At 39.9% G+C, this 27997-nt stretch overlaps 1 protein-coding gene across 3 annotated transcripts in view; it reads left to right on the top strand.

The window, feature by feature from the left end:
* The window catches only part of Farsb (phenylalanyl-tRNA synthetase subunit beta), a 62178-nt gene that overhangs the window by 18426 nt on the left and 15755 nt on the right, over positions 1–27997 (top strand). For 2 of the 3 annotated variants that reach the window (XM_021638602.2, XM_060368684.1), the window contains exons 8-16: positions 110–180; positions 2233–2294; positions 3102–3153; positions 7218–7279; positions 7574–7781; positions 8231–8311; positions 10643–10735; positions 15242–15359; positions 26113–26268. In XM_021638602.2, coding sequence (XP_021494277.1) covers positions 110–180; positions 2233–2294; positions 3102–3153; positions 7218–7279; positions 7574–7781; positions 8231–8311; positions 10643–10735; positions 15242–15359; positions 26113–26268 — 903 coding nt within the window. Of the gene's footprint in view, positions 1–109; positions 181–2232; positions 2295–3101; positions 3154–7217; positions 7280–7573; positions 7782–8230; positions 8312–10642; positions 10736–15241; positions 15360–18171; positions 18222–26112; positions 26269–27997 lie in introns of all 3 variants that reach the window. The other variant, XM_060368683.1, reaches the window with a different exon arrangement.

The following is a 27997-nucleotide window of genomic DNA, read 5'->3' as shown; positions in this document are numbered from 1 at the left end:
CTCTTACTTCTGAGGTTTTTAGGTTGTTTTCTAAGTTTGAAATGTGACTTTTTGTAAATTGAGGTTTGTATTTTGTCATCTCTGAAATTATTTTTATTATTGTTTATAGGGAATCATTCAAAAATAACAGAGAATACTAGGAATATATTTATTGAATGCACAGGGACTGACCTCACTAAGGTAAATAAAAGCTTTGGTCAACTTTTATACTGTCAGACAAGATGCAGTTTACTTGGGGGCCAAGATGGATTTTAAACTATAAATTGTTGTCGTACATGGGAGCATATTGTAGACAGAAAATTAAAATGATGTGGATAATATACTGTTTGTTTATAGTAATTAATAAACAAATTACTTCATTAATTTATAAATGTTTGCTAAGCACTCAGTGTCTTTCCTGTGCCAGAAACTTAATGAGTACATGCTGCTGCTGCTTCTTAAAAGATTTTATTTAGTTATTTTATATATATGAGTACTCTTTTTGCCTGCATGTCAGAAGAGGGCATCAGATCACAGTATAGATAGTTGTGAGCTACCATGTGGTTGCTGGGAATTGAACTCAAGACCTCTGGGAGAGCAGCTAGTGCTCTTCATCATTGAGCTGTCTCTCCAGCCCGAACACATGCTTCTTGACTTATCCAGATAGGTATGTGATTGTAGAAATTAGAATTGTGTCACCTCATTGGCTGAATTTAAGTGAATAGTCTGGCACTTTTGTGTACTTGGAAATTTATTTATTTATATCTGTGCACTTGGGAAGTTATTTATATTCATTCATTCATTCATTCATTCATTCCCCAAAAAGAACTGGCTATGCTGGGTATGGTAGAGTGGTGTGTCCAGAATCTCAGTGCTTGGGAGGGCCAGGAAGATGAGGAGTTCAGGGTCCTCTTTGGCTACATAAGTTCAAAGCTGAGCTACTTGAGACATTGTACTAAACAAACAAACAAACAAACAAACAAGCAGCCAGCAGAGCTGAGTAAAAAGAACTGTTATTTTTAGTTACTTGACAGTGTATGTTTGTGAAGGTATCTAGACTAGCTTACTACCATAGCTTACTAGTTATACACTCACTTTCAGTTACTACAAATGTTGGGTTTGATTGCTAGGAAAGCTTGTTCTATGACACTTGATGGCTTTACACGTGGTAAGTAAAGCCAAGAGACTAGGCAGGTAGTCAAACTAAGGGAGAACCTACAACAACAACAGGAGGTTGGCATGTGGAAGTGGGACCCTTCAGAGACTCTCCCCTAGGTCTGCAGTATTGGAGACCGACTGGCTTAGGCACTTGATTTGTACTTCTTATCTGTGGTATTTGCCTTTAGAAATATTGTCAGTGCTACAGTTTTCATTGAAATCCATGCCCTGACAGACCTTAGCTGTATTCCTAGAAGCTAACATCTGAGCTAAACACACACAAGTAAAACATATGTCCCAATAAGGATTACTTTTCTTAAAGATTTATTTATTTATGTATGTATATGAGTGTTTTGCCTACATGTATGTGCAGTACATACATTTCTGGTGGTTGTAGATGCCGGAAAATGGTGCCAAATTCCCTGGAATTGGAGTTGCCTTCAACAGTTGTGAATTGCCACGTGGGTGCTGGGAACTGAACTTGGCTGCGCTGTAGTAGAGGTGCTTGCTCTTAGCCACTGAGCTATCTCTCCAGTCCCCCAGTAAGGAATCGGTTTACCCTAGAACTTAGACAGCCCTTTCTACATATTAGGGATGTTCCATGTGCGTTGTGTGTGTGCGCTCATTCTCATAGTTACCAAAGGTAGACATTTTTAGTACCTCCACTTAACCATTGAGAGAAGTGAGATACAGAGAGAATAAAGTAGATCATCCAAACTCATAGCGTTAGTAAGTGCCTGAGCCAGGATTCCAGCAGTCTGGCTTCAGAGACTTATGAAATTGATAACATTTAATGTAGTAACTAGCCATTTGTCTCTCTTGAAACCCCATAATCCAGGGTTGGGGTGGGGGAACTAAACGATTTGTCTCAGTCATGGATTGTAACTCTCAGAGAGCTGCATAAATAGAGAACACCTGAAGATAAGAACAAGCCTGCTCCTAAGTTTTTATTCTACTTCCTTTCTTAGAATGTGTATGTAAGGGTTCATTTTTAGGTGTTTGAAGACTGAGTTATAAAAGATATTCATTACATCAGAACTGAATGAGAATATACTTATAAATTACCATGATATTTGTATTTTTTTTTTTTTGCAGGCAAAAATTGTGCTTGACATTATTGTCACCATGTTCAGTGAATACTGTGAAAATCAGTTTACGTAAGTCACTCAGCACCATCATTGGCATAAGCTCTGAAGCCAAGGCTCTAAGGCCTCCCTGTACTAACGATAGCAATGTTTGTAGTATACATATATACATGCAGGCAGAACGCAGACAAAAGAATAAATCTTAAAAAATCCTTATTGGGACATAATGCTTTATTCCTCTGCTTAGCTTGGACATAAGCTCAGGTCTGTCAGTGCGTGAATTTAGATGTGGTTCCTGTAGCTAGAACACATCTCAGGAGATGACATAGTTCTAAATAATATGCAAAGTAGAAAGTGTTCAATCTTTTGGCAGTTCTCTGCTCTTGGTAAGGCCAATCTGGCAAGGCTTCACGGAGCCAGTGAAGTGTAAGTGGTATTTAACGAGCAGTAGGTATAAGGATGTACAGATGGAGGAATACAGAGATATACAAACATATGACAAAGCTACATATCCTTAATGTGTGGTAGCATCAGCTTATTCTAGACTCTCAGTTATAATTCACAGTAAACACAAAAGAATAAAAATGACTGAAGTTACATAGGATATGTTTAGGGGTTTATGTGTTAACATCTTCTTTCAACGTAACATCCTCGTAAAGCTTGGGGTATATATCAGCATTGTTAAAGAGTCCGCGTAGAATGCATGCTTTACCCACCGGAAAAAAAGATTTGTAGGTGGCCACTGCCTAAAGGGACATGGGAGGGAGCTTTGGGACCCGGAATGGTAGAGTAATAGTGTATAGAGGAAGATTGGTCAAAACAATGATGTTATTTGTCTGCAGAAGCCTTTTATTTCTGACTCTTTTCTTTTCTGTTTAGAGTTGAAGCAGCTGAAGTAGTTTCCCCTAATGGAAAATCAAGCACCTACCCAGTAAGTTCTTAAAAGATGTTGATGGTAGTACTGACTGTACCGCCAGCTGTGGTTGTGGGGGTTTGGTTCTCGCTGCTGATTAGTTCCCATCTTTGCACACTCCTAGCCTTGCCGCACTTTGTACTGTGCCTCACGGATGCAGTTCTCAGTAGCCTTGAGAGGGTGGGTGGTGTGCTGCCATTCTGTGGGGAGATGTGAGGCCTGGGAAATGTTTAATAGGTTGTGTGTTACTCTAAGTGTTGCAGCAAGGATTTAAGTGCAGGTGCCTGATTGTAGCTGTCATCACAGTGTATTATATAGTAACATAATTCTGATCTATCCTTTTATTAGCTGAGCGATTTATAGTCTCATCCCTTTTATGATTAGCAAATCTAGTTAGTGAGTTCACATTTCAATCTGTAATTGCTGAAGGCTGTCACTGTCATAATGGTTTAGAAGTAAGCACAGTGGATGTTCAATATGATGTCTTAATAGAAAAATTTATTTTGGTTGCTTTTAAGACAGGGTCTTTGTAACTGAGGCTGGCCCAGCATTCACGATGCAGCTAAAGCTAGTTTTTAAATTCATGATCCTTCTGCCTCCCTCCCCAAGACCTAAAGTTTGCCACCACATCCACCGTAAGGTGCTCATTCTAAAATGTGACAGTATCAAATCATTTAGTTGTGGTTCTGCTCAGTGAGATCATGCTCTGATCAGCTTGTGTTTCTTTTCTTTTTTCCTTTCTGTTCTTTTGTCACATATGAAGTGAACCAGAACATAAATTTTTAAAAAATTTATTCTATGTATATGAGTGCTCTATCTGCATATACACCTGCACACCAGAAGAGGGCACCAGATCTCATTGTAGATGTTGTGAGCCACCATGTGTTTGCCAGGAATTGAACTCAGTACCTCTGGAAGAGCAGGCAGTGCTTTTAACTGCTGAGCCATCTCTCTAGCCCCCAAGTTGTTTTTTTTAACTAGTTAAAAAATGTTTTTATGTATGTGAGTATTTTGCCCGTATGCTTGTTTATGCGTCATGTGTGTTTTAGGTCTGGTGCTCATGGACGCCAGAAGAGAGTGCATGATCCCTGGATCTGGAGTTACAGATGGTTGTGAGCTGCCATGTGGGTGCTGGGAACAAAATCCAGGTCTTCTTGAAGAGCTCCCAGTGCTCTTAACCCCTGGGCACCTCTCCAGCGCCTGAGTTACATTTATTTGTGTATGAGTATGTCCCCACAATTTGTAGAGGTTGATTCTCTCCTACTATATGGGTTTCAGAGCTGGAACTTAAGTCCTTAGACTTGGTGGGAAGCCTTTCTCCACTCCCTCCCAGTCAGTAAAATCATTGTAAAAGTATATTACCCGTTCCAAAAACATTAGTGTTTAACATGCTGTTCTTTTTAAGATTTTTGATGTACCAGTGTGTGTGTGCTTGTGAATGATGTCTGGTGTACCTCTGGAGGCCAGAGGACAACTATGGGGAGTCATTCTTTGCATCTGCTTTATGTGGATTCTGGGATAGACCTCGACTTGTCAGGCTTGTGCAGCAAGCACCTCAGCCCACAGAGCTATCTCCTTGCCCTGGCATCCTATTCTAGATTATCGTGGAGAAATGGGTGTGTGACTGTTTAGCTGAAATTATAGTATCAGCTTTTACCAATTTAGAGATTTTGTACTTTATGTTTGGGTTTTTTGTAATGTTGGGGATAGAACCCAGGGTACCACAGATAGAGACAAGGACTATACTAGTAAACTACACTTTTACTTTATTAGCATTTTAATAGTGTTTTTTAATTAATTTTTTCAACAAGTCAAAACAAGGAAGGAAGGAGAGAGAGAGAGAGAGAGAGAGAGAGAGAGAAAGAGAAAGAAGGAAAGAAAGAAAGAAAGAAAGAAAGAAAGAAAAAGAAAGAAAGAAGGAAAGAAAGAAAGAAAGAAAAAGAAAGAAAGAAGGAAAGAAAGAAAGAAAGAAAGAAAGAAAGAAAGAAAGAAAGAAAGAAAGAAAGGAAAGCCCAGGATTTTACTGGGACATGGCCTCATGGGTGTCAAGAAGGAGCTCAGGAAGCAACAACTACGGCAAGTGTTGCTAAGACCAGAGACAGAAAAGGGCTTAGGTTTCTTTAAAGGTAATGTTTCAGGGCTACCTTCACTAAGGGAGCAAGTCCAGTGCCTCCCAGCAGGATATCCAGCACTATGGCTGGATTTGAGGTGTTTGTGAGGTGGAGAAACAGGTACCATCCATCTATCTGGTAGGAAAACTGCAGTGCTGCATTCCAAAGGCATGCATGTGGACAAAGGAAGAATTTGTGGTTGCTTTTTATTTTGTTTTTGTTTGTTTTTTTTTTTTTTTTCTGAGATCAAAACATGAAGGTACCCAGGCTGGTATCAAACTCTTGAGCCTCCTACTTCACCCTCAGTGCTGTGACCCAGTGTGCACAACTACATAATGAGTTTTTAAATGTCCGATTTGAAGAAACTTCTTCTTCTTTTTTTTTTGATAGTCTAAGTATTTAATGTGTATGGATATTCTGTCTGCCAGTATGTCTATGCACTATATGTGTGCAGTGCCTGTAGTGGCCAGAAGAGGACATCAGCTCTCTTGGAACTGCAATTATAGTTGTTTGTGATTATAGTTGTATGTAGATCCTGGGAATTGATCTCTCAATTGAAATTTCTGTTCTTTCTTTCGCTTTCTTTCTTTCTTTCTTTCTTTCTTTCTTTCTTTCTTTTCTTTTTCTTTCTTTCTTTTTTCCTCTCTCTTGCTTTATTTCTTTCTAATATGAGGAACTGTCAAGTTTTAATAAAACAATGTATTTTTTTGTAAAGAGAAGGGAAAATTTGCTTCAAGTTTTTGTTTGCTTTTTCCTTGTGTAGATAGCCTCATGAAAGCATTTATGTGTGACAGAGTACTTTTGAAATTTAAAGTAGTGGGCATTCTGAAAAGGAGTACTGGGCATTTTTTATTTTTTTCTCTTAAACTTATCCTAGAATAGCTCCAAGGTAGAGAGTACTTCTTTCTTAAAGGGAATACAGGATTTTCTCAAACACTGTCAAGATTGTTTGTTTGCTGTTTTTCACTAGCCTTGTTATATTATAGAAAGGAGCAAAGTTTTGAAGATAGCCGACTAATAGTGTCAGCTTTAGAGTTGGGCTCTCTCTGTCTCTCCATTATTTCATGCGTGCACACATTCATTAACTGTATACATGTTGAAGGTAATTTAGAATAAGTGTTCATAAGCTGTTTCCAAAGGCGGTGGAGAGCCCAGCTTGTATGTATGTGTGTTTTCACTTAAGATAGTAAGATTATGTGCCATTTGAAGGAGTAGAATGCCCGCTTAAGGAATGTTCCCACCCAGTCTTACTGTCTCCCGGTGCAGATCATAGTATTTTTTTACGTGGGAAATGGTAACAGAGGAATTTGTTCTTTCCTAAAGATGTAATTGCAGAGGTTGGGGATTTAGTTCAGTGGTAGAGTGCTTGGGTTTAGTCCTCAGCTACAGAAAAAAAAAGTAAATAAAAAATAATAAATGAATAAATAAATAGATAGGGTGTGTGAGCTACAGCACCCAAGTGAAAGTCACTCTCTTATCAAGTGGATCCTTCGGACTGAACTCAGTTCACCAGGCTTGGCAGCTCCTTTACTCACCGAGCCATCTGTCTGACCCAAGAAATGTGCTCCTAAGTCTCATTGGTACAGTGAATGGTACATTGTGACATTTGGATTATTGTCCCTTGGTCATATTCTTTGCTTGCATAAGACTGAACATTTGTAAATTTTTTAGAAAAAGCACGGTATGTTGGTGTTGTACTGTAGGAGTGGGGATGACGTTATAAAAGAAAATTGTTTGCGATTTATACTATTTCCAAGCAGTAAGAAAGTAAGTTAGGACGTAAACTGTTCATATATGAGCAAGTGTAACAAATTGATTCTATAATATTTAAAAACCTCAGGTTTATTTCCGTGTGTGGCTCTAAGAACAGTCTCTTGGCTGGGTAATAAAGCTGCAACAACTGATGGAATGAGAAAGACTAGAAAGCATCATTTGATGAGGGATGATTGACCGTTTCAAACTTTCTCTCAGGAGCTGGCTTACAGAAAGGAGATGGTGAGAGCTGATTTAATTAACAAGAAAGTTGGTATCAGGTATGCTTTGAAACTTATTTTTTAATTAACAAGAAAGTTGGTATTAGATACGCTTTGATATGCTTAGATATGTGGGAGAGGAGAGAATTCAAGCATAAAGCATATATTGAGGTTTGCTTGGGTTTTTTTTGTAAGAGTGTTTGATAGTAAGCAAGGATACTCAATACTTAACAGAATTCAGAAACCTTTCCTTGTAATGGTATTTCAGGTAGAAATCTATCTTGAAACAATATAAGTACGATTTACATACTCTAGTGAAGCTTATGGTTTGTGCATTGTTTTTTTTTTTTTTAGAGAAACTCCTGCAAATCTTGCCAAGCTCCTGACCAGGATGTATCTGAAGTCAGAAGTCATAGGTGATGGTAATCAGATTGAGGTTGAAATTCCTCCAACCAGAGCCGACGTCATCCATGCATGTGACATTGTGGAGGACGCAGCTATAGCTTATGGCTATAACAACATTCAGATGACTCTGCCCAAAACATACACCATAGCTAATCAGGTAAGATTGCACCCTTGCATAAACACTCCTATTGTTAGCGACCGATTATTGGATGCCAGGAAGGCTTCGAGACAAACAGAACCTGGGAATTAAATAGCATTTGGCTGTGCTTTGCTATGAGAGGCATTTGCTAGGGGAAAGGATACAAAACAGATGCCCAAATGATTAGATTGAGTTTTGAGAACCCGTGATGACTAGTTCTTTGAAGAAAGACAGGTTTCGAGTGTGGCGCTCTTGTTGACTCTTTAACTGAAAGATTCATTTGCTCAGCTTGGGCCTGAAGCCGTGTGGGGAGGTGGGGTGGGAGGCTCTTGGATAGCTGTGGTGGTGATATTTGCAATGTGCCAGTGAGAGGGAAGTTTTTCTTGTAATGGTATGCTCTGTAGAAATCTGTTGAAGAAAACAAAGCAGATTTGACTGAAATGTCGTGGTGTGTTGCTTTTCCCCAGTTTCCTCTCAACAAGCTCACAGAACTCCTGAGACTTGACATGGCTGCTGCTGGCTTCACTGAAGCGCTTACTTTTGCTCTGGTACGTCTTCAGCTCACTTCCGTCTGGCTGAGCGTTTCCTAGGAATCCCTGAATTGTTTGTTCTGTGATTATGTGAATCTATAAAGTCTAGACTGCTGAAATTTTCAGGTTCTAAAGAGAAACTGTGTTACTTGAGATCATACAATTTCTAGTTAAGAAAAGTTGGGAGTGTTTCTTTTTGTGGTCATAGAAACAAAAAGTCCTGGTGACACATAGCCACGTGCTTTATATTTGATGTAAGGGTAGAAGGTGCGCAATGAATTTCATAAGAAGTTTTGTTAGGTTAGAATATTTGGTCTTAATTTGCTTGTGGCTGTACCCACTAGATGCCGCCCTGGTTAAGGTCGTGAGAACTGTTCCACATTAGACTTATTTCTTTGTCTTTGAACATGTTCACAAACATTTGCTTTGAGTTGAAAAGCTGACATAAAAGGCCTACATCAGGAAATGAATGTTATTACAGAATCAGAAGGACTCCCCCTCCCCCTCCTCAGGCTGACCACTGAAAGAAGTATGCTTGCAGTTTGTGTGGCTTCCTCTGGCCGAGGGTGTCCATGTACCCATAACATAGGGCTCGGATATCCTAGATAGCTTGATTTAACAACCTGTGGCTGAGGTAGCTGCCTGTCTACCCAGTCCCCAGCCCCAGCCCTGAAGTCCTCAGTCTTTAGAGCAGTTAAGGGCCTGTTCCTAGTAAGCACTGTTGTTGGCATGCATTGCACCCATGAGGAAGCTTGGGACTGAGGGAAGCTGGGAAGCTGACACCGCACACAGCAGTCATGGGAATCAGGGCTTTGGGTGTCTAGTGTTTGACCCTGGCCTTATCTCATGTACACTGGGCTTAGAGTGCCGTATCGTTCATAGGTAGACATTCATTTCCATTTGTGAGCAGTCACCATTTTATGCAAGTTGAAATGTAAAACTTAGCATTGAGAAATGTGTTTGTTTTTTTAAAGTATATAAGTGACATAGGAAAGTTGAATTATTTCAACTTTATAAAATACAAAGTAACCCCTTAAGTTCCGCTTCACCACTTGTGATCCTGTTTTTCTTCCCCAAACTGACTGTAGTTACAACATTGGCTTGTAGTTCTCACTGCCTATCAGTGCTTTTTGGTTTTGTAGCTAAGTCCCATGCATCCTGCAGGAGCATATAATTTGCCTCATGCCACGGCCTGCTCTGCGGGGAGGGTTTTCTTAACACTGATAGCAGTGTGCACGTGGTACCAGGTCTTCTCAGCAGTGTTCCTGACCTCCACAGCAGTCCTCTGCCCTGCACAGGATAACTTCTCTATCAGTCCCTCCATCTCCCATGCAGCCACAGTCCCAAGATTCCAGCCCAGGACAGTTAGGAGCCAGAGCTTGTAACTAGAATGTAATGTTGAGTAGGCCACTCAGCTGTCAGTCACACATTTATGTTCATTGTCTGGGAGAAAAGGAGTGAGGGGCTAGAGCGGATAGGTTCACATAGCTTCCTATTAAAAGTTCCTATTGAAAGTCATGGGGGCTGGAGAGATGAGTCGGAGGTTTAGAGTACTGACTACTCTTGCAGGGGACCCTGGCATTACAGATATATTTTCTCTAAATCTTGATCCTGTTAGGTTTGTTGAATCTAATAATGAGTTCTGTTCTAGCTTCTGTAGGGGTTAAGAATTGAGTAGTTTATTTGTTCCCAGATGCTACATGGGTCATGTGCAAGGGAAGTTAAATGCTAGTGTGTCAAAGAACAGGGGGCAGCAGTCAGCGTGTGACTCCCCCACTTGACGGTTTTGCCCTACATCAGGGCAGACTTACCTGAGATTGAGTTTGTAATCAGAAAGCCCTGGGAACTCTTTTAGTGGTCCCACTAGGGATACTTTTTTTGAAGAGGTGCAAGAGAAGTCACCTAATGGAGCTTTGGATTTGGCTGTGTGTTACTGGGATAGTGTTTTAGGTAAAGGCAGGTAAAAATAAAATGTTCAGAAAACACACAGAGGAATCAGGAGATTAGACTGGGAAGGTAAATATGGACCTAGTACAAAAAGGACCTGGTGTGGGTTAAACTCCCATCTCTGCAGGAAACAAACTAGTTCCCTGTTGTGGCTACAGCTCATCATAGAGAGCAATTCATGGTTAATTGCATCTTGTGTGGGCCTGAACTAGGTGAATTACGAGTGAAGAATTATGAACTGTTAAACTTATTAGGTAAAATTTTTAGTTTATTATTCATTTACTGATTTGTATAGAGCCTGTGCATTGCTAAGAGACTACTGTCAACTGAACAACAGCGTTGAGCACGCTTACCTTTTGAGGTAGGCACTGCCCTGCACTAATCTGTGTTACATGTTGTCAGTGTTCCCAAGAAGATATTGCTGATAAGCTTGGCTTGGATATCTCTGCAACCCAGGCAGTCCACATAAGTAATCCCAAAACTGCTGAGTTCCAGGTAAGAACTAAGTGGGTGAGAATTGGGGTAAAAGCTGAGTTTGTGGTAAATGACTTAGGAAAATACTCTCCAGTTATTATATCTTGGGAGTGAGTGCTTAGAACATTTTAATGACTTGCCTTATATAATTTGCAGTTAGCTTGTCAGCCCCTCTGTCTCTTTCTTTCTCTGTGTATGTATTAGTATTGAACCCCAAGCCTTGTGCTTGGTAGGCAAATTAGCTACTAACCAGATAATGCAGTTGGCTTGTTTAAAAATATATAATATTAATTATTATTCCTGTCTTTGGGACGATGTCTTCCACTGCAGCTTAGACTGGCCTGGAACTCACTGCATAGCCTAGGCTGGACTCCCAAGTGCTCAAATTCAGGCTGTTCTTTGTTCTTACATTCTTTGAGCTAGCTGGCTCAGCAACCTTACCTGAATCTTCTGTTTCATTATTGACATTCACTTACTGTTCTCAGCTTCCTCTCTTTTCATTTGTCTGTAGTAAATGAATTAAGATGTATTTCTTGAATCTCCATAAGCCATTGTGCCAGTTTTGGACTATGTTTTCTGTGTCTTTTATTGTCATCTAAGTTTATTGGCAGTTTCTATAGAGTTTAGGAAGAGGTAAATGAGAATGATACTATTGTAGTAGTCAGTGTTAAATGATTCTGAAGCTGGATTAGCTAAAGAAGTGCATTTCAAGTTATGACAACTTTGCTAATAAATGGCTGTAGGCATCCATCACATGCTCTAGGCGCATTCATCACATGCTCTAGGCATGTAAAATCCTGCTTTCTTGCATATACGGCCTTGTGTGCTTGCAAGATCTTAGAACCGAATGCTCTGCGTTTAGGAAACTTAACAGTAGGGTAGAGCACACTTCAGCTGTGGTCCGTGGCAGTTTCCTTGGACCTTGGTTCTCAATTGTATAAAAGTTAGTCTCTGGGTTAGTTTTTAGAAAATCTTATAAGTCCTGGAGATGTTTACACTTAAAAACTCTGAATTTTATCTCTAGAACTACCCACTGTGGAAAATGAGCTATACTAATGTTTACTCGTAGCACATTTTCATTGAATCTGAATATATTTTACTTGTTTATGCTAAGTATCTCCCCTTCCCCAGTTTCTTTTATCAAGTGTGACACAAATTTTGTATTTCTCAAGATTTCTGTAACTGTTAATATTCTTCAGAGTTTGTGTCCTGTCTGCTCAGCTTTATATAAACAGAGAAAAAGCAGATCAGAAATGCCTTAGCTGTTGCTGCACATAGCTGTGGCGTAGCATACTTAAGAGTCCGTATTTCTTCATAAGTATATTGGAGATAACACAGTGTCCTTTAGACTTGGCAGCTTCTGCTTTATCTAATCATTCTGCCTTACTGCTGCAGAGGACAGATTTGTACTTATTTATGGTTAAAGTAAATTAAATGTAAAGTGGCTTGTAATTTGGATATAAGCCTGTTCTTTCCCTATGTAATTTTTCTCTGACAGTGGATGTATTATAGAATGGGCAAGAGAAAATTATTTAGAAAATAATGTGTAAATTTTTATTGCAATTTATAAACAAGGTTACAGAGTATTTTCACTTGTTCCCAGGTTAACAGTAATATTAAGTAAGTCATCAAATGGTTGTCACTGTGTAAGTCTGCCCAGCTGTAGTTTTTCTTTTTAATTTGGGATTCACTTGAGGCTATACATTAAAGTTGATGGATTGCCTAAGCTTACTCTATAGGTTATTAGTCCATAATTCACTCCACATCCCATAGTCTTTTACATGCACCTCCTTTCTTTCGCTTTATTTGTTAAAAAAAACAAAACAAAAACATGGGGCGTTTGTTCTGTAGGTGGTCCACATTTAGGATTTTGCTGAATTTATCTCAGTGATCAACTATATTTATCATAAATTAATAGTTAGATCTAGAAGTTTGACCAGATTTAGGTTTTAAAATTTTATATTGCTAATGTTTTTTAACTAAACAAGTAGGGGTTATCTGTACAAAGGGGGGATATTTATTATTATACTAAGGAGGGTGACAAACTTAAAAAATTAAAAAAGTTGAAAGAACTTTAAAAAATTGAGGGAAGTTTTTTTGTTTGTTTGTTTTGGATCTTCAGTGGAGAAAATGCTCCTGTCAGAATGGCCTATGGTGCTTTTTCTTGATTGGTGATTGATGGGGGAGGGCCCATTTCTCTGTGGGTGGTGTCACTCCTGGTTCTAGGTGCTATAGAAAGGCAGGTTGAGCAAGCCATGAGGAACATGCTAGTAAGCAGCTTTCCTCCATCAATGGCTTCTGCTTCAGCTCCTGCCTCCAGGTTCCTGCTGTGCTTGAGTTCCTGTTCTGATTTCCCTCAGCAATGGGCTATTAACTGGAATTCTAAAATGAAATAAACCCTTTCCTTCCCAAGTTGCTTTTGGTCATGGTGTTTACTAGAGCAATAGAAACCCTGACTAAGAAGCTTATTTAGCTTAGGCCTTTATCTGTTATGAAGCTGATGATGACCTTGAAAATTCTTGATCCTCATGCTTCTACCTCCAGGGGCTGGGATTACAGACATGTACCAGCACATTTACTTAGAGAAAAGTTATCTTTAAAAGTAGTTGCTTGAGCTGGCAGTTGGCTCAATGGTTGTTTTCCAGCAAGCTTGACAACCTCAGTCTGATCCCTGGACCTCACATGGGTGATAGGTCAAACAGTAAATACTTCCTTTAAAAGATAAAAATTTCTAATGTATGGGGTTAAAAACAAACAAACAAATCCAAGATCCCAAAGATAATATAATGAGATCACTAAGATATCTTGAAAAGAGATTGTGTTGACTAGCTATCATTACAGTATGTTGTTAGTCACAACTGGTCTCTTACTGTGCCCAGCATGTACACTGTTATCATAGGTACATATGAATGGAGCTTGGTTTCCGATATTACTACAGCATCTTGGAACACATCCTCGGTAGAAAGGAGAGAACTAGAGTGTGAGAGATAGGAAGGTTTAGCAGCTACATGTAAGGAAACCATTTTGCTGCTCTATTTGGGAGAGAGACTTGCTGGCCCAGTACTCCCTAAACATCCCAGACTGATCATGAGCTTGTGATAGTCTTCATCCCCAGCTTCCCAAGTGCTGGGATTCCATGTGCGCCACCGTGGCGAGCTGGAAGCTAGACAGCTCTGACTGGCTTAAATGATGTTGCTCAAGCTAGCCTTGAACTCACAATCTCACTATCTAGCCTTCCAAGTGCTGGGATTATATGCCTTTCAACCATGTCAGGATCAGAAAACTCCATTTATGTATTTATTTTACATTTACTAAAAATGGATGAGAAAGAGAAGAAGCTGAGACTGGTAAGAAAAATTTAATTATGCAGTGGAAAATTCAGTAAGAGTAATTGAGCCAGCTAGCTCAAAGCATGTAAGAACCAGTTATAGGCTGAATGTGAGCATTTGGAAGTCCAGCCTGGGCTACTTAAATTACTTTGTGGAAGAAGACAGGCTATAAAAATTTGCATACATGTAACCTTGAAAACCCAGTTTAGTTTTAAAAACTATAATGAAGCAACCAATCATTGAGTTGTTTCTCACTTTATTTTTAATAATATTTATTGGTATTTATTTTGTTAATTTGGAATGGAGAATATTTTCAGCTCTTTTAGTGAATTGGATTTGAAAATTTAAAATGACTCGGACATTTAAGGTGTAGCCATTTCTAAAAGTGTTTTCCTTTGAAACCAGGGAGTTGGCTTGGGTCTGCTTTGTGTTCTTTTTTTTAAATTTATTTTTTATTTATTACAGTTTGTTCGTTTTGTATCCCAACTGTATCTCCCTCTCTTATCCCCTCCCAAACGTGCCCTCCCTCCCTCTTTTCCTCCCATACCCTTCTCCCAATAGTTTCAGCATCTGCTTTTAATACCCTTCTAGGTAGAGTCTTTCAGAGGCCCTCTGTGGTAGGCTCCTGTCCTGTTCTCTGCTTTTCTTCTTCTTCCTATGTCTATCCCGTTTGCCTTTCTGAATGAGGATTGAGCATCTTATCTAGGGTCCTCCTCCTTGCTTAGCTTCTTGAGGTATACAGATTTGAGTATGATTATCCTATGCAAAAGATGCTCAAGTACACAACAAGGACACTTGCTCAACCATGTTCATAGCAGCTGTATTCATAATAGCCAGAATCTGGAAGCAACCCAGATGTCCCTCAGTTGAGGAATGTATACAGAAATTGTGGTACATTTACACAATGGAATACTGCTTAGCAATTAAAAACAAGGAAATCATGAAATTTGCAGGCAAATGGTGGGATCTAGAAAAGATCATCCTGAGTGAGTTATCCCAGAAGCAGAAAGACACATGGTATATACTCACTTCTAAGAGGATATTAGATATACAATATAGGATAAACATACTAAAATCTGTACACCTAAAGAAGCTAAGTAAGAAGGAGGACCCTGGGTAAGATTCTCAGTCTTGCTTTGTGTTTAACTGGGTTTGCTGGTTGTTCTTGCATCAGTGTGAATTCCCATCTTTCCTGTAGGTGGCGCGCACTACCCTCCTTCCTGGCCTTCTGAAGACCATTGCAGCAAACAGGAAGATGCCCCTTCCTCTCAAACTGTTTGAAATCTCCGATATTGTAGTGAAAGATTCTAGCAAAGGTAAGAGTGAGCCACCTCCAATTTGCAAGTGCATTTTTTTCTTGTATGAATTTCAGCTCTGTTTAGAGAAGCTAACATGCTTACATCTGTACTCACAGCTATGTTTCTTCCAAATTACTACCACCCTCCTCATAGAATTTTAGGGTAAATCTGAGTTACTACATCATTGTCAGCACACCCTTGATTTGGTAATTCTAAAACTAAACCCCACCACAGCTCTGTTGTTTGTTGTTAAATAAAATCATTGTCATACTTCTTATCAAATATCCTATTTAAGGGTATTAAATATCCCAGGCCCCTTCCCGTAGTAAATTTCTTTTAATGACTAACTTATTTGAATCTGCATCCTAGCAGAGCCTAGGCTTTGATTGCTGTGTCTTTTGTTTCCTGGAATGGAAAACATATTTTCATCAAGAATTTAGTAATTATTAGGAGCCCTGTTGAAGCTTCACCTTAAAAAGCACCATAGAGGGCAGGAAATATAGTTCAGTGGTAGCTCATGACATGGGCATGCATGGCTCCCTGAGCTCATCCCAGTTCCAACCCTCTGGGGATGGGGAAGAAGGAGAGAGGAAGAAGAGGAGGAGGAGGAAACAGAAGCAGAATAATAATAGCACTTGGAAAAATTTTTTCTATACACTGTGATATTCGTGGTATGGCATTGTGTTCGGGCTTTGATTGCCCAGCACTTGTGATGGTGATTGTGAATGTGTTTTACAGTTTTTCCTTTTAAGGTACTTAAGTTCAAAGTACTTATTATAGTATAGCAGGGTTTTGGTCTAACACTTGGAGTGCGTGGTTATTTAATAAATACAAATTTAGGAGTTTTGGAAGCCTGGTGTTTCTGGAAGTCTGTCTTTTTAATGCAAACTCGGGTTCAATTGATTGTCTAGACCTGTAAGTGCTGTGGCCCCTGAGTGAGCAGTGCCTCAGTGAGACCACTTTGCTGACAGCCCTTATTGGTCTTTTGATCTCATACATCAGTCCTTATGGTTATGAGTGGTTCTTAACTCCAGGCTGTAGTCTGGAGAATTTTCTTGAGGTGGCAAATCTATACTAAAAAGTAGAAAACAGTTTTTAGTGTCAGCTGCAAAGAGTTTGAGGATTTGCTCAGTTTTTGCACCGGTGTAGATACTGAGAGTGTAGGTTGACGCTGACCTAGTTCTTTGTTTCCTTCCACATTTGTTCTTTGAGCTTCATATTGTCTTGATCCTCTGTGGTGTGCTCATCATTACAAGTATAGGAGTAAGGTCATCACGCTGTGTTTCCTCAAAAGTTTTGTAATGCTTTTTCAGCATTGGGCCTTTTCAGCAACTGACAGGGCTCCCTAATGGCTCTGCAGGCCTGGGTGTACTCACGGTCTGGGAGGTGAGAGTGAGGGACAGCTGTGGGTCCCACACTTGCTGCGAAGTTTGGCTATGGCCATGGAATAATACATGTTTGTGTTTCAACTCTAGGTGTTTGTGTCTGAGGTGGATTTTGTTGTTGTTTGTTTTAGCTCAGACATTTGTACTTCTGTTGTGCTTTTTCTCATCAGGGAGAACTTCTCTATAGCCGACCTCTGTTGTGTCTGTCTTAGTTGAAACCATCCATGGTTTGTTTTTGTCTGAAAACATTTACCCATTGCCTTGCATTTGCTTGTTCTTATTTCTTTAGCATTTTCTATTGTATCAATAGCATTTGAAAAACGAAGGGAAGTAAATTGCTCACTGAATCTACAATCAGGAAACTGTTTCCTTTCGTTAAGATGGAGTATGTTTTCTGTTTAGGTAGGCCTGGGTCTTATTGCATAATAAAACCTTTTCTGATGCAGTATTCTAAATCAGTGCATATTGTCTCCCTCCTAGTTATCTGGCCTACAGGAAAGGGTCTACAGCATTTGTAGGGGAGGCAGCAGGGAGGTCAGGTTCTGCAGACTATAGCCACAAGGTTTGAGTTTTAATCATGGTTTTGAACTCGGTGGCTGTTTTCTCATCTGTACAATGGGGTAATGACACCACTTACTTTATTAGTTGTAGTAAGGCTCCAATGAAACTGCATTTGGGAAGTGTCAGCCACACAGTAAGTGATGACTGCTGCTGGCCATGTGTTCTTAAGTGAAACTTTTTAAATTTCCCCAAATTCTCCTTAGTGAGCAATCCCCAAATTACGGGGTTCAAGAGAGTGGAGATGTGTGGCAAGCACAACAGGTGGTCTCATTCATTATGTGATAGAAACGAAGAAACTACTTCGCTCCTCAGCACCCACGTGAACAACCAAGCGTGGCAACATTTGCCTGTCATATCAAGGCTAGGAAGCAGAGACTGGCAGAACTCCCTGGCCCACCCAGCTTAGCCATGTTCCGTTTGGAGGGAATGTGCAAAATGCCCTGGGAATGCAGAAAATGCCAGCAATTTTGAGAAAACCCTGGCACTCCTAAACCTCATATTAGTATCTTCTTGGCAAAAATAGCTTCCAGAATAAAAATGAAAATGGAATCTTCTGTGGATTTTCGTGTTTTCCTGAGTTCCTCTGAGAGCAGACAAAAGACAGCGCCCAGTTTCCTGCTTGACCTACTCGGACATTTCATTCTAGCATGGGCTGCTCTCACTGCCCATCATGACGAATGAGGCTGTTGGCTGCCAGTTTTGAAACTGAGTCAGGCACACTTTCCAAGCATTAAGACGTCCACTGTAAATCAGCCACATTCGGCCTGTTTGAGGCTGCGCCAGCACTACATTTGTTAAGCCTCAAGATCCGAAGTTGCTGTAACACTTTTAAAAATTAGTCATGACTCAGGGGACGAAGCTGATTTATCCCTTTTGTTGGACAGAGTGGCATGTGTTTTTGGAACAAGAAACTGAGTACAGACTCCGCCGTAGGGTAAGTTTTTCAGTTTTGTAGCAGGGAGGGTAGCAGTGAGAGCATGCAAGGCCGCTGTGTATGTTACTGGTTGGTTTCAGACGTTAATAGCTCATTCATTTCAATGTCAGGAATAGCCAAACTGTAAATAAAATGTTTTTAAAAGCTAGAAAAACTACAGGAATGAGCAAAAGACTGCCTGCCTGGAAAAGCTAGCTCATTCTGCACAATCCAGCCTTCCCACTTTTTAAACACAATTGAATTCTGCAATCAGGGTTCTTTTCTCAGTGCTCATGGAAGCCACCAGCATACCTAGAATCTCACTGAGATGGCAGAGAGAACAGATCTCTGGGACAAAGATGGTTAAAGGAGCAAGAGTCTAAGGACCTGCATGAGCCTGGCTTAGTGAAGGGTTTTGGGTGATTTCTATCAGCAGGGTGAGATCAGCCGACGTGCATCTGTGGCCAACTCTTAGAGTCCCACACTTGGTTTCAGCAACAGCATTTCAGAACTTCAGTCATTGCTATGCTGAGTGGAGTGGGTTAGAACACTCACACGGGGCTAAGGTGGTTTCTTGAAGCATGACCACTCTGAGCTTTGACTTGCGCAGACCTTCCTCTGTCCTCCAGAGCGGCTCCTTTGAACTCCAATCCCCCCCTGCCTCCAGGTTACAGTTAAATAGTTCCCAAACTTTCACATTGTCCCAGACAAGTCTCTAAGTCTCTGAGAGAGGATGGTCTGTTTCTCCTTACTCTTCCTAAATGGATGTGGAAATAAAAGAATTTGGGTTTTAAGCCTTTAATTGCAAGATCTGTTTCAGAGTTCTTGTTTCTTCTTCCTCCCTAGAGCACCATGGCTGCCATAGAACATAATTGTTTGGTCTTTGTGTGTGGGTTTGTTAGTGTTTATCTCACTTGTGCTAGAGAATATTCAGTATTGGAGTATGCATATGGCCTTGGGTTCAATACCCAGCATGACAAAAAATAGACATAAATGAATAAAATAAGGAATTGGGTCTCTATAAATTTTGGTATACTTATGTGCTTGATAAAGACTCAAGAAAAGCATTTTATTATAGGCTTGTGAATACCTATCTTCTGAGACATTGTCCATCAATTCTGGAGCCTCAGATAATGGAATATTATTCAGCATCCACATGTGGAATGAGATTTTCTGAAGAGGGCTTATGTCATCAGTCTGGATTAATTTAATTTCAACATTTCATATTTTTGGCATGTAGAATTTCCAATTAATAATTCAAAAAACATGGGTGTAAGGAGACTGACGTTAACAGTTTTTGAAGTAGCATCCTTCGCATATGAGATGGCATCTTAGCTGTGTAAATATATCATTTTTAATATAAAAAGTTATTTTAGTGTGCTTGGTTCCACATAGTTAAGATCTGCTAACGTGAGTATAATGTGCCTTGTCATGCATCCAGTTCTGTATTTTTTTAATAGATAAAAATCCATTCCAGGTTTATATTAACTAAATAAAAGCCAACCCTCAGAAATATAATTTTTTTCCCTGAATGCATTGAGAATTTTAGAGATTTCATTTCACATTTGTTTCTTGGCTTTTCATCATCATTTTAGAAGAAAATTGTTTACTTTAGTGCTGCAATATAGAACTATTTTAGGAAAGTTGTTGATTTTTTTATGATTGAACATCTATTTATAATATTCTTAAGCTTTCATGAAAATGTGTGGTGATGTAAGAATTTTGTTCTTTTTATTTGATTAAAAAAAGATCTTTAACTTCTCCCTCATCCCACACCTAGAATTCACTGCCGGTGCTGTGTGTGTCTGCAGCTGTAGTTTATCCGTCCGTGTGCAGCTGTAGAGAAAGGTGATGTTTTATAGCTTGCACAGATGTGGTTCCACTTGGCCTAGTCTATATGAATGAATACTTTTGATCTCATCTTTAACCGCTACATAATATTTTACCATATGGAAACACAATGAGGATGAATTGTTATGAGACCTTTCCTAAAGTATGTCTTGCAATTAGTATAATTTTCCCTTGTATAAACACATTTTTAGAAATAACAACGTGCCAGTCCCTAGGTGTACACATTTAAATATTTGATAATTTAGTGAATTATTTTCTACAATTTTTGACTTTTTGTTTTGTTTAGTTTTGGTTGGTTTTGAGACAGGTTGTGCTGTGTGACCTTGACTGACTTCAAACTCACTTCCTGCTTCTACCTCCTGAGGGGTAGGAGTAAATGTTCACGTGAGCCACCATATAGTTATATATACATACGTATAAATATGCATTTCATATGTTACTACATTGCATATATTAATTAGGCCTATAAAGTAGACTTCACTATGCGATTTTGTTGTCTTCTTTCTTTTTCTTGAAATAAGTACCTCTGGCTTGGTTGGAACTTGCTATGTAGACCAGGCTGTCCTCAAATCTGACTGCCTTTGCCTCCTAAGTGCTGGGATGAAAGGCACCCTGTTGACTTTCATGCCATCTTCATGCGTGTGTAATGTGCTTTTGTTATCTTCATACCACTAATTCTTGTCCCTATCTCATTGCTGCTGATCTCCCGGTCAAGTCTGTCTTCCGTTTCCATGTCTTTTTGTGTGTGTGTTTTATTTATTTTTGCTGTACTAGCTTACAGTTCTATCAGGAGTATATCAGGGTTCTTGTTTCCACATTAGCTGTGGTTTTTCAAGGTGCTTTGTTTTCGTGGGCTTCTTGGCACTTTTGTGAGCCATTTAGAGTGTGCTACAATTCTTTAAGAGACGGGTTTGCAGCTTGAGTTATGGTTTTGTGGGTGCTAGTGTTAAAAACACTGCCGGATAGGGTAGATTTAGAAGCGAAGGTGATGTGCCTGGTTTTCTGAGTCCGGCTGATTGGTAATATCTCCAGTCGGAGCACAGTATCAGACCTTGATTATTCTAGAAGCTTTTTTGTTCTCTCCATCCACTTTTGTTCTGACAGCATCTTTATTTAAACATCTGGGTGCATGTGAGCATACAGAAGACTCTGTGCCCTGGGTGAAATTATCACCAGAAACCACTAATTCCCCTCTAATCATTGGTGCAACAGGATCTGCACTGCTCGGGAGCCTGTGCCAAAGCCTAGAGTATATGTAAGAGTCATGTGCTAGGGACAGCATATACCATTCCCTTTTCTTTTCCTTAAAAAAAAAAAAAAAAGTCATTTGTTGTATACTTTTAGCTCACAGAGCTGCATCTATCCACTCCTCCTTTGGGTGGTTTAGATCAGCTCTCTCCAGGCAGTACTTTGAAGTCTGCAAAATACACGGATAATTTAGGCTGACATACTTGGCAGGCCCATTTAAAAAACAGAATTGTTTGATGGCATGACACAAGAGGTCTGTTAACTGAGTTATAAAGAACTGAGGCATTTCCAACAAACCCTAGCTTTGGCATGAAATCTAAATAGTTCTTACTTTGTGGCATGCAGTCTTTACTTCCTGTGATGTAATGTGGCCTTTCTGTGCAGAAGGATAGGAGATGACAGTTATAGCATACCTGGCCATTTTTCTGTTGTTTGGTGATGGGAATCGAGGGTGAGGAATGTTTTAACAAAAATATACAGAAACAAATCCAGAGGGGGTGGTACCCTTAGTAAATGTTAAAAAAGCATTGGTGAGGTGGGGGGAGACACCTAAGTGAGGAGCTGATACATAGTCCTAAAAGTCAGTGCCCTTTCGTAAGCCTACTGCAGAATTAAACCTACAGATTAGCTTATTGTTTCTCATATATGCTATACACATCCTGAAGCCTTTCTTAAATGAAATAAACTGTAATTGTAATTTTTATCTTTTTGGAGACAAGGTCTCACATCGCCTAGGATAGCTTCAAACTCACTGTGTAGCCAATGATAACCTTGAGCTTCTGATCTTCAGTCAGGCATGTGCTACCATGCAGAGTTAGGCAAGCCCTCTCAGCTGAGCCATGTCCCCAGCTCTACTAATTTTTTATTTTTATTTTTAACTGTAAATGTTTTTGCTATAACCACTCAAAGCACATTGTTTGCTTTAAAAATATCCTCTGATTGTGATCTAGATATTTTACTGTTATCAGAAAGGTGTACTTTAAACAATTTGGAGATTAGGAAAAAGTAGTCCAAGGCAAAGGTTAGTAAAATAAAGCGGCTTCTCATTTGCATCGGTAAGCTCTCTGAATGGTGGCCTTACTCTTGGCCTGTTCTCTCACAGTGAATATGGAACTACAAAGTAGTTTCAATACGTGCCTGTGTGTTAAAGTGGAAGCATGTGACACCAACAAATGGGTACCACATGGCAGGAATACCCAGAAGCAAGTCAGTAGTATGAAAGGGATAATTTAGTTCTGTTTCATTTAATTTTTTTCCCTTCAGGAGAAAGACAGTGTGTGTGTGTGTGTGTGTGTGTGTGTGTGTGTGTGTTCATATTTTTGCAGCAGAATTAGGCTTCTCATTTTCGTTTATGCATGCTGCCGTTTCACCCGGCATTTATGCCTGCCTGACTTTAATATTGATTCTTACCCTTGCACCTTTGATTATAGACTTCAGATAGCAGAGTTCTTGGTCCTTGAAGACAGAAACAATGGCATGGGGTAGCAGCACAGCAGCCTCACACCATCCTGAGCACATCATCCTCAGCCATCCCTTATGTTGCCTTGGAATGTGGTCCACTCTGTGCTCCCGGCCTGGCATGGTAGTTGCTTCCATGTGCTTACTTCTTTTTCCAGAAAATAAGTGTTTAGTTTTTGTGAGCTCTCTAGTGCCGTTGACCATTACTGTCTCAGGAAAACTGGTGTGCCTCAAGCACAGCACGCATGAAGAAGTGTTAAATGGAGAGAACATTTAGTTACAAGTTTACTCAGAATATACCCTCCATAAATACTGTTGATGGACACAAATTCCAGATTTTAAAAAATAATTTATTTCAGTGCCTTAAATGAAAAGTTTAAAAATCACAAAACTTTGGAGAAGTAAAACATCTGTTCTTTGTAGCAAAAATGTTTCAGGAATGCACATCTTTGACTGTACGAAGCCGCTCTGTGGCCGTGCATGAGTTTACCCCTAGACTGTTTCCCTTCTGAGTCTTTGATGGACACTGTAGGGTGGTGGAGAGAGGGTGGGGTTAGTCAGTCTTGAGCAAGTCCTGGTTTGTGACCTCACAGCTGTGGAGTTGATAGCAATTAGCCCAAGCAAGTTAGCTTGACTTCGGGCAACTTTACTTAACTGCCTTGAGGTTTGGCTTCTCTGTCTGTTTCATAGCAGTAGTAATCCTTGCTGCATAACGTCTCGAGCTAAAAAATGGCACCGGTGGTTGCCTGATACGTAACCAGTACCTGATCAGAGCTTACCAGTAGTATGAATGCCACATTATTTGGCTATCTGGATGATAAAAAGCCATTTGTGCCAGCCGTGGCTAGTAGCTCTTACGTATGGAAAAGCTGTGCCTCCACAGCTTTTGTTCAGTCCACGGGCGTAGGAAGCAGCTTGCCGTTTTCACTTTATTTCCCAAGATAGGCATTATCTTCTCTCTTTTCTACTAATTTAAAAAGCAGAGTGAGGCCAAATGCATTCAGAATTTGTATTAGAGCTCTATGTCTCTAGTTTAAGGGTCGTGGCATACTTAAGTTATATGCTAGTTTTAAAGTTAAGTGATGCTGTTGACTTTAAATCTTCCTTTAATTGCCATGTACTTTTTAAACTACCACCCTGAAATCCCTAACAGCATCACCCTGAAAATCCTCCATATTTTCCCATTTTAGTCACATTTCTCCTACATTTTACTTTATACAACTACCATCTAGTCTGAGTTACTTAAAATCTGCTTTTTCCACCATGGCAAGAATGGAGCCTTCTGCAGCTAGCCTCTTTCATTCAGTATAGTACCTCTGAGAATCTTTTGCTTGTTAAAAATCGTTGACAGTTTGCGAAGGTTTGATCTGTGAGTAGTGTCTCCCTGTTTATATCCTGGTTTATTATCCAGGTATTCACTGGGGTTTATCTCAGGTGGTGGGTCTTACTTTTTTTTTTTTTTTTTTTTTTTTTGGCAGGCCATTGAGACAAGGTTTCTCTGTGTAGACCTGACTGTCCTGGAACTTGTTCTGTAGACCAGGCTGCCCTCAAACTCGCAGAGACCGTCCTGCCAATGCCTCCTGAGTACTGGGGTTAAAGATGTGCGCTGCCGCTCCCTTGTAGTTTGTCTTATTTTTATAGACTATAATATATATTAATCATTGAAAGATTTTGAAATAGTCAAAAGTAGAAACATTACTGTATTCAAACATAACCAGTTAACATTAATCTGTTTCTGTGAGTCCTTTCCCCCATGCATGGAGGTTCTGATTATGGCTAAATTATATAGTTCTGATTCTTTACACATGGTAACAAATTATTGTGGTGGTTTAAAACACAGATACAAGCTATCTTCTTAGTAAGCTGTTATATGTACAGCACAGCAGCACCTCTATGCATTCTGTGTAGATCACTAGAACTTTTTTATCATACATGGCTGTAATCCTGTGACCAATGAATGGCATTTCTCCACTTTCCTTCCTATCAGCTCTGACAGCCACCCTCCCATTTCTTTTTCTGTGAGGTATGGGTGAGAGTATAGCTCACAGTAATGTCCTTCCATTGTACACACATGGTTCTGTTTTCAATCATATCAAAAAGCAAAAGCTTTCAATACCTCGTATATGGAATCATGGAGGCTTGACCTACACGATTGACTAGCTTATTTCTCCTGGCATAATGTCTTTGGGATTGATTCATATTCTTTGTTTTACTTCTTCCATTTAAAAAAAGTATTTTTTAGGTTTTATGTGTATGAGCATTTTGCTTACATATATGTCTGTGCATCACATGCATGCCTGGTGCCTTTGGAGTTCAGAAGATGGGGTCAGATTGGCAGGAACTGGTGTTATGGATGGTTGTAAACTGACATATGTGTGGGTGCTAGGAATCAAACCTTCTTCCTCTACAAGAGCAACAAGTGCTCTTAACTACTGAGTCAGTTGTCCAGCCCCCTCATTCCAGATTTTAATTGTGTCTATGTATAACCATACACACACACACACACACACACACACACACACACACACACACGCCTCACATATATAACATCCAGCTTTTTGAAAAGTATAAAGCAAACCATACTGTAACTACAGCCTGGCTAAGTGATGGAGTGCTGCTGGGATCTGCAGTGTCTGATGTGATGCTTCTGCTCCAGTGCCTTCCCAGTCCTGGGGCAACCTCTCTCTAACTTTGGTGATAGTTACTTCTTTGCTTTGCTTCACAGTTTTCCAACCTATGCAGGCTATTTTAATAACAATTTAGTTTGGTCTCTTTCTTAACTTGTTGGCCTCCTTTTTTAAAAAGGGATCTAAGTGTAGAGCAAGTTCCTCAGCTCAGTGCACAGCACTATCCCCACTTTTTTGCTTGTCTTATTGTGTTTGCTCTTTTCATTAATGTAAGCCTGCACAGAACACATTCTCACAGCCACCAGTGTGCTCTGAGAAGCAGTGATGTTGCACTTCATTCCTGTCTGTGTTTCTCATTCTCTATTGGAAATAACATAGTTCTGCAGAAACCCCTGTTGGTCTTTAGTGTTATTATTTGGGTAGTATCATGAATATAACTCATCAACTGGTACTTTTTGCTAGAGTGTTTACAGCAAGTTTTACAAGCAGGTTTTGTAGTGAAGCCTTTGGACCTGGGCCAGCACTAAGAGCTAGTCAGGCCTCCCCATCAAAGTAAAAACCTTTGAGAATTCGGTGGCTGAAAAGTTTGATTTTCTTTCATGAATTTATGAGGCTGACTGTTTCACTATGTGTGTCAAATAATCTGTTATCTCTTCCTGTTAACTTTGTCAAGTTGCTTAAATAAATGGCTAATGTGACATGATGACCAATTGTTTTTGCTTTTCTAGATGTGGGTGCAAAAAACTGCAGGCATCTCTGTGCTGTTTATTACAACAAGAATCCTGGGTTTGAGATCATTCATGGGCTGCTGGACAGAATTATGCAGCTGCTTGATGTGCCTCCCGGTGAGGAAAAGGGGGGCTACATGATCAAAGCATCAGCAGGTAAGATGCCAGAGTTGCTGAAATGTGATGAAAGGCCACATCCTGTTTTTGATAAAGTCCTGTTTCATTTCATTTTGCTTTTGATTTAGAGAATGTGGGCAGTAAAGGGAAGGAAACTTTATTTCAATTGTTAGCATTTCCTAGAAAATAGCATTCCCTTTCCCTCCAGCACCCCAAGAGATTGCTTTCCACAGTGGTTAGGAGCTGCGGTGCGGTGTCGCTTTTGCAGTAGCTGAGCTGTGGTAATCCCTGTGGCTGTGTTGTGCCACCAGCACTGGTGACCGGGAGAGCTCAGACTGCATGCTCCGAAGACCTGAAGTGCAGCTTGCACTCATGCCATTGTGCAAACTTCACTTGCTAATCAGGGAGCAAGGTGGGACCCACTGCCAAAAGCCTAGTCCAGTCTCTGGCTTTAATTCAGGCTGACTAAATGCCACGTGTGCGCTCCTAATGCGCTGGTTTTCCTTGTGGCAGGGCTTCTGAGGCTTTTGCTGTTTGTTCTCCTGCAGTTTGAACCTAGATTTATTTTCTTTCACAAGAAGCCTAGAAACAATTGAAACAAGGTATTTCTTACCACTCACGCCTCCTGTTAACCTTGCTGTGTCTAGGGCTGCATTCAGTATCCGGAATTTCCACCAGAACTTTCATTTTGAAAGTGTTATCTAGTGGTTATGTATAGTGAGATTTGGAGAGGAAATATTTTGGGGATTTTACATTTATTTTTCTTAATCCTGAGAGATTTTTTGCATTTTTTAATTTATTTTTATTGTGGCATGTTTTCTTTTTTATTTTAAACCATTTTGAGGGAGAGAGAGAGAGAGAGAGAGCTCTGTTGGGTTATTTGCTCAAATAATAGTGTGATGTTTAATAGTAGAAGGAATAGGGCATTTTCATATGTTTCTCATAGGATATAATCCAGTGAAGATGTGTTTTGCTTGCATAACAGACTCCATTGCTGAAACTGGGTCTTTGCATCTGTATAGTGTACTATTTGGGCTTTACAAGTGAAGCAATTAAGGGGAGGCAAGTTGTAGGAGTTGGGCCTGGTTACTCATGTACTACCGTGTGTGTGTGTTTGTGTGTGTGTGTGTGTGTGTGTGTGTGTGTGTGTGGAGTAGATGGCCCTTTGGCTACAAGCTGTGGAAGGAGTTTTGAATGCTGGCAAGGGTGTCAGCTAGTTAGAGGGAAAGTGTTGAAGCTGCTGCTCCTTTTGAAACAAGTGACTGATAAGTGGTCTGTACATCAGTGGGATTAATGTGGCAGCAGTGAATGGGGGTCAGTAGGCTGGGAGCAGTGGTGAATAAATGATGGAAAGGCATTGCAGTGTACTGTGGAGCAGTGAGAACGAGTACTTCATTGTGACTGTCCAAGAAGATTGGTTTTAAGAAGCCACTGGAAGATAAAAACAGCAGTATCCAGTATTTGGAAATTTTTCTAGTCCATACCACTTAGAGCCTTGTATTAGAAACAGTAGGTGTTGATCTTAAAAATTACATTTTTGTAATTACAAACGTACATAATTTGAATCATGTGGATATTAAAGTTCAAAGCAATAGGGAATTTATTAGCATCTAATTTTCCTAATAGCAAGTATCTGGTATTTTGGCCCAGAGTTGCTTTTAAATTACAAAATACATCCATAAGTTATAACTATATCTCTCCACCTCACCCCCTTTTTCCCCCCTGGACCTAGCTCTGTAGATAAGGCTGGTCTCAAACTCAGATATCC

This window comes from Meriones unguiculatus, chromosome 15 (assembly GCF_030254825.1).
Source record: "Meriones unguiculatus strain TT.TT164.6M chromosome 15, Bangor_MerUng_6.1, whole genome shotgun sequence".
NCBI lineage: Eukaryota > Metazoa > Chordata > Mammalia > Rodentia > Muridae > Meriones > Meriones unguiculatus.
This window is presented reverse-complemented; position numbering and strand designations above follow the sequence as displayed.